The sequence below is a fragment of the Pristiophorus japonicus genome, chromosome 21 (assembly GCF_044704955.1).
Source record: "Pristiophorus japonicus isolate sPriJap1 chromosome 21, sPriJap1.hap1, whole genome shotgun sequence".
Classification (NCBI taxonomy): Eukaryota; Metazoa; Chordata; class Chondrichthyes; family Pristiophoridae; genus Pristiophorus; species Pristiophorus japonicus.
This window is the reverse complement of record NC_091997.1, coordinates 30,141,372-30,153,751: the sequence shown is the minus strand read 5'-3', so window position 1 is coordinate 30,153,751 and position 12,380 is coordinate 30,141,372. Positions and strand designations below refer to the sequence as shown.

The following is a 12,380-nucleotide window of genomic DNA, read 5'->3' as shown; positions in this document are numbered from 1 at the left end:
TATGAAGGATAGACCAAGAAAATAGTGAGATTTGCTGCAACTAATGCGAAAGATGTTTGCTGTTAATATCTTCGACAGCCCCAAAATCTCAATGTGAGACCCTTCCAAAAAAGATTCAGAAATCGGTCTTTGGAACAAGGGATCCTCACCCTTGCTGTGCTTTATTCGGTGTCTTTTTTCACCTAAGGCTAAGGTGAGTGAGTGCTGGCCATGCAGAGACTGACAGAGCTCGCCGATTATCCACACCGTAATGATGTGTACAAGCAAAGTTAAAATCCGAACACCTGGGGTCAAGGAAACAAACTGCATGGAATTTCAACATTTGTTGCATGTTATTTATCATTGCTGCAACCGGGCTTTAATAATCGCAATTTTTAAGAAGGATTTGTTCACGATTTTATGGTCCTCTTGAGTAGGCTGACCTTGCAGTTTCTGGAGTACCGAATATGTCGAGTAATAAAGTTACAGCAACTTGCATTTATATAGCGCCTTTAACGTAGTCAAACAGCCCAAGGCGCCTCACAGGAGAGTTATTAGATAACCTTTGGCACAGGGCTACATAAAGAGATATCAAGGCATGTGACCCCAAAAGCTTGGTCAAAGAGATAGGTATTAAGGGGCATCTTAAAGGAGGAGAGAGAGGTAGAGAGGCGGAGAGGTTTAGGAGTGGGGGGAGTTCCAGAGCTTGGGGCCCAGGCAGCTGAAGGGGACACATTGGAGATGCTGCAAATATCAATGATTTTTGTAGATTCTACATTAAGGATACTGACAGATAATTTTGTTCTATCTCTCCAAGTAATTTGGTGTTTTAAAGATATTCATTAATATAATTGGAGATTCACATCCAGCGAAGGGGCGGCCCCCCAACTCACCTATAATATGATGCAAAGTTAACGCGGGGGGCAATTCATACTGAGAATCTCACTCGAACAAACAAATGTTGCACTCTGTTTCAATTAGAGATACGATAAAAAGGGCTCTCATTTAAACAGAATGCGGCCCATTCAGCAGAGCCTACTACAGATTTTATTGTCTATACCTACAGTGGTTGCGGGATTTTCAAACACGATTTACTGGTTATTTGAATAATGCGAAATATTGAACGCGGGAACTTACAATTGATTTGTTTTGTGAGGTCCATACAATATAAGCATTCTAACACACGAGTACAGCAAGGTACACGCGTTGCCAGCTGTACCAGGGCAAGCAGTGGGAGTGAGATTAGACTGACTTTACAGCAGCATCGCTTCTGTGATTTGTTTTTACATCTGGGAGCACCTCCATTTAAATCTTGTTTTGAGGTCGCAGATCCTGTTATTGTCTTTAATCAAACCTCCTTCTCCTTCTCAAAAAAATAAAACCCACACCCCTATGTTACAGAAACTTTCTTCCTAGACACAGCACTGTCTGAAAGTCAAAACAATTCGGTTGCGTTTTTCGAGAACAGAGATAAAACGAGTTGGTAAATATTTTGCTGCGAGTTTTTTTTCGCGGTTTTGGGGGAAAACTGCTTTAGTGCACCTTTAGTTTTAAATGTGTCGCAGATCGATTAGGACATGAATTGCAACATTCAATGCCAGTGCTTGCGTGTGTGGATAGGAGAGTAAAGCAGGGGGAAGATGTGAACATTAACTCAAATGGGCTTCGAGGAATATAAACTATATCTGCCATGCAAGTAACAGAAGGACATATTCCTCACAATTCACTCCGGACAAACACATCCCTAATACCAATTAATTGAATAGATATTAAAATGAGAGTGGGAGAATAATAAATATATAGACTCAAAGCCCGCTAGTGTAATCAAACATAGCGCCCATTGATTTAATGCAGGATCGGGTAATATAAAAATGACCGCACTACCTGTTTTGGAGAGCACTGCTTCGTGCTATGATGTGTATTTAAATTCGAGAGCAATTAATCTATTATATCCTTGAATCAGCGCACTGTTGCATTAAAATCGATGTCATTATAAGAGGGGGGAAGACTGCACTGAATAATTATGGGACTTCCAATTGAGCTCTTAAATGTTAAATAAAACATACTAAAAAGATTTCAATATTGGTTTGGCCTGAATGTGGGAAGGGGTAGAAAAGAAAATGTAAGGTATGCGAATGATTGGTGCTCCGTAATGATTGAAGGTAAAGCAATACTTGCGGTTTGAGCTGAAATAAGAAGCTGACAAAGGATTCATTCTTGTGTTTTTGTTTCCTTTACTCGGCGGGGCTGGGTGGGTGGGGACGTTCTCGTGTTGCTGGGGATGTGTAAAGCGAGCCCCTGTTTCTGTCAGGATGTCCGCAAGGCCAGGGACCAGCGAGAAAGTCTGAAGGGGCATTTGATTTTTTTTTTAATTTGCAAAGGAGGTTAAATCCTCCTGATCTGCCATTAAAATGCTCACAAAGCCCCGCGTGTGTTGTGGGAAGGCGCGAGGGGGAGAACGCTGTCTGTGTGTTCTGCAGGCGTCAGAAAGTGTGTGCCTCTTTGTGCGCGGCGCGCATATAACGTACATGTGCGAGTATATGTGTTGGTTTGTAGGTATGAGTGTGAGCGTGTGTGAAAGAGAGTGTATATGTTTGTAAGCATGAGTATGTGTGTGAGAGAAAGTATGTGTGTTTGTATGTATGATTATGTGTGAGAGAGTATATGTGTTGATAGGCATGAGTGTGTGAAAGAGGATGTGTGTGTCTGTAGACATGAGTGTATGAGAGTATGTGTGTAGTCATGATTATGTGTGCGAGAGAGTATGTATGTCTGTAGGCATGAGTGTGTGTGAGAGAGTATGTGTTTGTAGATGTGTGTGAGAAAGAGTATGTGTGTTTGTAGATGTGTGTATGTATGAGAGAGTATGTGTGTAGGTATGATTATGTGTGAGAGAGAGAGCATATGTATTTGTAGATGTATGTGAGAGATTATGTGTGTTTGTAGATGTGTGTATGTATGAGAGAGAGTATGTGTGTGTAGGTATGATTATGTGTGTGAGAGAAAGTATGTGCGTTTGTAGATGTGTGTGAGAAAGAGTATGTGTGTTTGTAGATGTGTGTGAGAGAATATGTGTGTTTGTAGATGTGTGCATGTATGAGAGAGAGAGTCCGTGTGTGCAGGTATGATTATGTGTGTGAGAGTATGTGTGTTTGTAGATGTGTGTGAGAGAGAGTGTGTGTGTTTGTAGATCTGTGTATGTATGAGAGAGTCTGTGTGTGTAAGTATGATTATGTGTGTGAGGGAGAGTATGTGTGTTTGTAGATGTGTGCATGTGTATGAGAAAGATCTCTAAATAGTGAAGGAGAAATATTTCGGGATGGTTAGAAACCTGTAAAAATACTAAATAAACGCTAATGTAACATAACACATTTTCCCCTGTCTATCTTACTCCACATTCTGCGAGATTGATAAACACACTCTGGGATTCCACGGAGTGAGAGAACACCGGGCTTCAGCGTTTATATTTCCGGAAACAAACCCACAGCGAAATCCAGAATTTATTTTTGCTTGTTTTAATGTTGTGGTGAGACAAGAATAAAACTTGCCAGCACAACCTGCCATTTTCCTTGATTGCATTAACGCGTAAACACTGTGCAGGATGTGACCCCTTTTTGCAAGGAAACTCAGAAATATGTGACGCCCGGTTCTTTATGAGGGGGAAATTGACACTGAACACGAGGCAGAATACAACATATCTTTATATCATTTGTGCAGGAGAGGAGCGTGTGTCCTGTAAGCGTGAGAATATGTCCCCGAATGCCTCTTGTGTTCGTATACAATGTGTTTGTACATATATATGTGTGTGCATGTGTATAATTCTCCATAAAATAGAAAGAGCGGGTGAGACCGCCACATATTGCCTGAACCCCGGCTAGTTCACATGCATTTTAACCTCAGTACTTTAGAATGTCCGTCGAATAACTGTTAGCACGTAATATAGAAATGGGGCTGATTGCACGCACCACTTAGGCATGACAATAAATTAATATTATTACAATAGGGAACAGCGTCGAGCCCAGTGTAGGCGTTGGATCTGCAGGTTCATCATTTCCAGTTCGCTCTCAGCCGAGTCAAGCTCCATTCTAATTACAGTGGGGCTGCTCCGGGCCAATAAATTTACCGACCAGAGAATGAATCCACACTGCAGCCTGGACTCGAGGACACACACGTTGCCTTTTCGGAAAGTACTCACTGTCCGCTGGTACAGTGTCTATCTACCCTGAGTGCTTCTTACATCTGCATCCTGTTACTGGGCCATCATTGTGGCAGAAACTGATTCTGTTTTGTTGGAAAATTATTTGAAGGACATATTGTTGTGTATTGAGACGTCGCATTTGCTGCATGGGTTTTTACAAGCTTCTCTGACAAAATGGCTGATGCCGGCTTTCGATATACGGAAAACAACACGATTACTTGTCAAAGGTGGAGTGCCCCGAATCTGTAAGGTTTTCATCTTCCCAGCCTCCCCCCCCAACACACACGTAAACATATATATACACACATAAACACACACACATATATATATATACACACACATAAATATACATGTAAACATATATACACACACATAAACACACACGTAAACATATATACAAACATACACACATATATATACACACACATAAATACACACGTAAACATATGCAAAAACACACATGCACACATTATATAAAACACACACACACACATATATACACAAATACGCACATATACAAACACATACATATACACACACATACACACGTATACAGACACACATATAAACACACACACACATATATAAACACAAATACACACATATAAAACATATATATACACACATACACACGTATATGCAAACAAACATACATACACAAACACGTATATACAAACACACACATATATATACATAAACACATATACACACGTATATACACGCATAAACATGCATACAAAAGACACATATGTACATATATACACACATATATATGTATATACAAACATCACACACACACATATACACACATACATTTATGTATACAAACACATACGCACATGAATATATGTATATATATATATATACACGCACATAGCTATACACGCGCATATATATATAAATGCACACACACACGTAGCCACACTCATATATAAACATATGCACATACATATAAAGACACATACACACACAGCACTACGTTTAGTTGCCTGGGCTTCGAGCTAACTCACCGACTAACACGTTGTTGATCAGTTGTGTTAGCAAGCAGGGACTCCGATTTACCGTGTCCCAATGCCCTGCCTGTGTGGAGCAGAGTTGAAAACCCAGAAGTCGAAAATACATCTCAGACCTGCTCAGTGTCTGCCTGACTGACCTCCGGCTGTGACACGGCATATTTGCTCAAGTCACTGAACTAGATTGGATAATCCCCCCTCCCCCCCGCCTTCACTTCCCGATAAGGCTAGGATCGATCACTTTAGAATCAACATTTTAAAAGTTAAGGCGACCGTTTGAACCTGACGGCTCAGGGTGAGGCGATCAAAAATTAAACCCCGCCAGGGGAAGAGAGAGGTCGAAGCGAAATGTAAAGCCAAATTGCACGTATTTAATAGAATATCCCCCCCCCCCCCACCCCCCTAGCCCCGTATTTGAACTGCAAGCGCAGAGTCATGCAGAGAGACGCATGCAGCAATCGCCCCCGTTTAAAACCGACACATTAACTCAAAATAATCAGCCTTCCGATGCAGAAAATATTTTCACCCGACTAACACTCAGCTGATTCCTTGGCGCGTGATAGCAAATGTTGGAAAAGATACAGCGAGGTAAACCCGACTTCCTGCTCTGTAAAACAAACATGCTGTGTGTGTGAGACAGAGAGAGAGGAAACACGGTCTGTTCCCTGGGTGTCTTGTAAAAATAGTTTCTTTGATTAAGACTGACATCAATTTTTTTGTGTGACTAATAAAAATCTGGGTCACTAAACGTCTCCAAGACTTTCTGGTCTCAAATGTAATCGTAAAAGGCTTTAGAAACATATATTATTGGCATATTTAAAAGTGAATGTTTGTAACCTTCCCAACTCGAGCTTGTGTGCGGATGAGTCGGATAAAAGCAACTGTTGGCCGGATTAAGAAATTGAATGTCCCCAAAAGTAATATAATACACACTTATTTTAGTTTTGTATTTTAACTAACGTGTAACCTCTCGGGTTCCGCCTCAGTTTTAAAGGCTGCATTAATGTTAACATTGCAAAGACGGGATCAATAAAGTGAAGATGTTCAGCCTTGGGCCACGCTTGGAGCAGAAAGCGAATAAAGAAAACGGGGGGGGGGGAATAATCAGTCCAACTTTATAGTGCTTCGCGGCCGCATTAGCAAGGGAAATATACTCTGAATTCTGATCCCAATGATGGGTTATATTTTGTGAACTCATTATCTAACATAATACTAGTTTATAACTGTGCTCACACCGGGCTTTCAATCGGAAATTTTGGCACCACCCTGTATTTGTTACAGTGACGCTGATGGTTAGAATATCCAGCTCAATTTTAGTAAGCCTTGCTAACTTGAGATTTGTGTGCGGCGCATTTGACTGTATAATTTATATATAATTTTATACAGGGCAGGACATCTATGGCATTTAAGTTGCAAATGCAATGGCGTGGAAAGATAAATTTCAGCCACTTTAGCAGGCGTGAGGATGCATATCAGGGCTGTTAGTAAACGGCTTTGTCGCCAATGCTAACTCACACTTTAACGAGCAATTTGAATTAAGCTGTGGTTTAATAAATCCAGGTATTTTTATTTGTATGATAGGAACGCTATGGATTACTCAAACTACCACGTAAAGCGATGATTTGGGCCCATGTGTTATTGTAGGTGAAATGATGTTTTGCCGCATTCGGATTTGCAAGCAGTTGCACATGTGCACTGGAAAATGTGGAATACGGTTTGATTTCCTCGAACGTATTGTCCAGGTGGTCTCATTTAAACAATGGATCAACCCCGAACACAACACGTGGTTCCAGGGGACGTTTGATAATTATTCATTACATTACTAAAACACAACGTGATCTGAGTTCCACTTTGATTTTTTTGGCCAAATGAAATACGTCATAGCAATAGAAGAAAGTTTGAGCACAAAGAGCACCGGCTGGCAATCCATCTTCAAACACGAAAGGAAAATGTCTCCTTCGCTTTCGGGCGTGTAATAAGTTGCAACATTTCTGAGATTGGGGTCGGGGGAGAAAGGTGCTGCGATCGTCTTGATTAAGCCTTTAATTCTATTTATAAAGGAATTTTTAAAGAAAATTGCACCTTGAACCGCAACGCCAATTTGCCTATTCCTGACATTGTAAGTCTTACATCCTGCAAAATGCGAATTCACAAATCGCGACCTTCAGTGATGTGCACACACACACACACAAAAAACCAAGCGATGTTAATAAATCTTTACATTGCGTGATTAATTTATCAGGGGCTGTTGAAATTTATAACCGTAATTGGCTGGATTTACGATTCTAGAAGAATTTTTGCGCGTGTTTTTTTAAGATTAAGGAGTCACAAAATATACATGTTGCACAGCAAACATTGGCTGTTCAAAGGTTCCCTGTACCTCTAATCATAATGAAATCTGCGTTTAGCAGCGGAAGTGCATGTGGGTTATATTTAATGTGATGTGTACTCGCTGCTGGGGCGGTTATGAGTGTTTCGGGGGGTGGGGTTGGAGGGGGGGGGCGGGGGGGGAGAGAATATCAGCTTTTATTGCATCACATGTAGAAGGTATCCAATCAGCTTTGAGTCGAGGGAAATTATTTGGTGGACTGTCTCTCGACAAGTGTGCTATACTGTGAACTTTTCTCTAGGAAGGAAGGGAGGAAGGAAGCAGGGTTGGAGTTGCCAAGACCATCTTAAGCATCGCGTTTAACCGATGCTTTTTCAACAACAAAAACAATTATGCATTCACCAAAACTACTGCAATGAAATGCTGAAAACATGCAAACAAATTGCTCATATTAATCTTTGCATCGCTTACTTGTGCCATTTAATTTTTTACAAAAATTAATTAATGGCCCAGAGAAATCCCCTTTCTGTTTTTGGATGGCGAACACAATGGTTGGGATTATTCCAAGATGCGTGGATTATATCTCGAATGTCGCCCTGGAAGGATCTCAATTCGGCCACCTCGAGATGGACGGGGTTAAACTGGGTTACCTGCGGATTAATGGCAAGCAAATGTTCGCCTTGTCTCAGGTCCTGGCGGATCTATTCAAACACGTCCCCAGGACCACGATCCATAAGAGAATGGAGCACCTGAAGATCAAGAGGCGCCGCTGCGACCTGCGGGAATTGCGGACTCTCAAAGCCATGAACTCGGTGCCGACCCGAGCTGTCAAATGCTCGCTTATTTCCAAAGAGGACCTGGAGGCACTGTACACGGTTTACAAAGCGCCAGAGCCGGGCAAGAAGAAAATCAAGGTGAAGGTGAGGGAGAGGGGGCAGCTCCCTAGCCCCACGGGGCACGGCTACCTCTCCGCTCTGTGCAGGGAAAGGACGGTGTTGCTGCGGACCCGGGATCCTGGCTGCGAGGAGACACGACCCACTGCGGGCGAATTAACCCAAAACGCTGGCGTCCCGGACGGGCGCAGCTGCCGCCCAGTGACCGATCCCAGCGCCAGAGGCTTCCCAAACTATGAAAATGTGGGAAAATCCGGTTTCTGTCCGGTGTACCGCGAGCAGGACGCGTTTTACCAGGAAGTGGTCTGCCGCTTTCCCCGCGTCTACCAACCCGCCATTGCCGTCAGGCTGAACGGAGGCGGCGGTCCCGTTCACTTCAAGGCGAAATATTCCTGTTGCAGCCAGAGCAAAAATCTGGGAAGTGGATTTATCGGGAACTATAATTCGTCCTTAACACCCTCGGCGTTCGACTCGGTGAAAAGGATGGTCCTAGCTGCAGATATAAAGGCTTTGAGCGAAACTCGCTGCGCGCAAACCAGCCAGAGTGCCTCTCTGGGATGCTCTAGCGATTCGGATTGCAGTCTGGATGCGGACAACGACTCGGATTTCGGGTCGACGGACGAAGACGAGGAGGGAGAGTCGGTGTTTTCCGGCTCCAGCAGCGACGAGGGGAGCTCCACTGCCTCTGACTCCAGCTCGGCGGTGAGCGGCGTCTCGCTGCACAGCACCCGCTTCAGGAGAGCCACTTTGCCCAGCCTCTGCTGCAAGAGCTCCGCCGCCCCGGGGGACCGCCAGGCGCCCCAGTCGCGCCCGTTCTTCCGCCCGCCGGAGCCGGGCGCTTCAATTGGTTCGCGTTGCGCCCAGCACCCCTGCACCCCGGCCCCCGACGGCCTCAAACCCCCGGCTCCTTCAGCCGAGGCGGTAGCAGCGCCGGAAAATCGCGGACAGGCGCCGCTTGACAACTTGGCAAAGCAAGGAGCCCCTTCAAGCCGCCTTAAGGATAACTCGCCCTGTTCACAACAAAGGGATGAGCTGCTTTCAAATGCATCTGCTGCGCTGTGCCCCAGCAAGGACTCTGTGCAAACCAATGGGGCGCACAGAGCCACTTCACTGGATCTCAATGGCCAACTGGAGGGGAGGAATAAGCAGCCTTTCGGGGGCTCTGCTTGGACCGAGCGCACTCCAGTCACAGGCAGGACTGGCCATCATCTCGGAGCAGCGCAGAGCGCCGCGGGTGTCTTCAGTCCCAGCTGCCCAACAGGCGTTGGCACCGCCCGAGGGGCCGAGGGGCCGCGGAACCAGAACCCCCGCAGGAAGCGGCGGAGAGAGAAACTGGGCTCGGGGCTGCACTTGGATGAGATCGGAGGGGTGGTGCAATCGGCGAGGGAGCCTGCCGGCTCCGTCCATCAGCCCAAACATTCTACCTCGAAAGGAGTACAAAACCACAGCACTTTACAAAGCAAGGCTTCTGCTATGGATGGCCGGGAGAATGGTACAAAACAGAAAACGGTCTGTCCCCGCCGCGGGCAGCCGGGGAAACAGCGTGCCTCGAAAAGATGCCCCGGAAATTCGGCCGGCAGGATTCCGCCACCCTGGGTAACCGCGACCGGCACAGGGGCGAATTTCCTGAAAGACCCTGCCAAGTGCAAACGTGTCACTTGCGGATTGGCAACGCCGGTGAAGAGAGCTTTCAGTCTGCTGGGCAATTTCCCCTCGCCGCCTTCACTGGTGCTGGGTGACGATGGCGATCTGTGTCCTGCCTATTCATTTGGCTCCGACCCCTCTTGCTCGCTGCAGAAAGCCCACCCGATGTGGAGATGGCAGATCGGGGGCACCGCCATCCCGCTCCCACCAAGCCACAAATTCAGGAGCTTCAACCTTTAACCGGCATCAGGCTATGGGTTGGTTTTGAACACACATTTGGGCAGTGGATAAGTTTCTGCAGGGGAGACCGACTGTGGAAATGATCCCTGACAGTATTCCAATCACATCTCCTAACACCCAAATCAGAAAATATAGTTTACAACAATGATTAAAAATGTTATTTTGATCATTTCAGCCCTCAGTACAAAGCACTGCCACACTTCCACCAAAAAGTTCTCACAGTTAGCTAGCTACAAGACTTAAATGTAAGATTCTATATGAAGACTGGTGTGTATAATAATGACGGGGTAACAGAATCCAAATCTCAGAGCTGTACAGACCTATATGTAGCTTTGCACTATTTATTTTCGATGTGCAATCGACCGATATACATGGGAGTGTCACTTTGTGATTTAACAGCCTATCAATCGAGCGCATTTTCAGACAATGCATCCAGACGATGGAACAAACTTCAAGTAAACCCTCGCAATAATCAGAACGCAATGTGGTGTCCGGATGGGAATGAATGAGATGTGCGTTTTGTTGTTGTTGTGTCTAGATAGTAGGGATTTTTTAAAAAAAAAACATCAGACAATCCTATCAGAACAATCTCTTTTAACTTGTCTCAGATCCTTCATTGTGTTCAAAAAGCTTTAACTAAAAGTAGTCAGAAATAGTGGTGACAGGACACGGGAAATCCGCTGTCATCTTTTATAATGGGTGGGGAGTTCTCTCAAAATTATAATGCAGTTCTTTTTTTTAAAGGGTTTTTTTCTCTCAAAGTTCAGTTGTATTGATAGGCTATTGTCAGATTTAATTTAAAACACAGTTGAGCTGAAGTCTCAGTGAAGGCGAAGGGGGAAAGAGTTAAAGGGTGGGGTACCTTTATTTGACTCTGTATACGGACCAATGAGTAAATATCCTAGACCCTGTGTCTTGCTTCTGTCTTCCTGCTTAATAATCGGATGTATAATTTGCAGGGGAAACACAGTAACCTTCCGTTTAGATGCAAATCAGTTGAACTCTGGAGGAAGAGAGGTTAATGCACCAGGGCATGCCTTGCTGATCAAAAACCCACGTAATGTTCCAATCAATAGTTTCTTTCAGCAGAAAAAAAGACTGATTTTTGAGCTGAAACGAGATTGTAATTCCTTTTTTTTTAAATTAAAATTTATTCCTCATTTGTTGTAAGTTTTATTTATTTAGTATTTGATAAAGGTTTCTTCTAAGGGCAACAAAGGGAAAATTTGGCATGTAAGTTTCTCTTTTACTCCTTTGTTGAACTGACAGTTTGCGGCGAAGGAGTTTGGCTTCAAAGGGGACGGCCTTGTTCCCGTGTGTTCCCGGCGTTAAGAGTTTAAATGGTGCTTATTTTTCACTGGAGAATCGGCGGGGGAAAAGCGTGGCGTTGCATGTTTAAAATGATTATTTACACTTGTGTTTCAGCTCACAGTAATGGCACGAGGTAGATCCGCTCCAGCACCAGTTTCGAATTAGCATGATGCAAAACACATTGAATTGAAGTAGATGTGAGAGGGCCTGAACATCTCTCATAAGGTTTTAAAATCTGTTCTGCCAACAACACCAACCGCACCCTCCCCCCGCCCCGCTCCTTCTAGCGACCACCCCCCGCACGCAAAACACAAAAAAACCCGGCCAATTGCATTTTCTGCCAAGATGGTGGTCGTATATTTACATATACAGGCTCCGGAGTGGAGGAGTTGAGATATAACACAGTTGCAGTTACGCTCAGGCTTCGGGTCAGGGGAACTACTACATGTCATGGGAGCGATGCGGGCAGCGGACAAAAAGGTTAAAATGTCCCATAGATTCGCGTTTAGTGTCACGGAACCCTAATGATAGATGGCAGAGAGTGAAATCTAGAGAGAGAGAGAGAAAGCGAGAAAGAGAGAGAGAGAGAGAGAGTGCTGTTGTGGTCGGAGAGGAGGAGGATGGGTGGTGGTTGTACTATATGAACGCCTGGAGGGATCCGGCTAGTCTACACTTTAAAACTTGAAACAAAAAAAAACAGTCATTGTTACAACAAAGACCAACCTAACACAGACAGCAACGTATCGCCAGCCCGTGCTTTTAAAACGCCGTGT

The 12,380-nt window shown here is 44.4% G+C and overlaps 1 protein-coding gene across 1 annotated transcript; it reads left to right on the top strand.

Annotated features, from left to right (window-relative positions):
- The first annotated feature begins 8,067 nt into the window (after window positions 1-8,067).
- On the top strand, window positions 8,068-10,296 carry LOC139233508 (SKI/DACH domain-containing protein 1-like). The gene has a single exon (XM_070863909.1). It carries the CDS (start codon window positions 8,068-8,070, stop codon window positions 10,294-10,296), a length of 2,229 nt encoding a protein of 742 aa, XP_070720010.1.
- The last annotated feature ends 2,084 nt before the right edge of the window (window positions 10,297-12,380 follow it).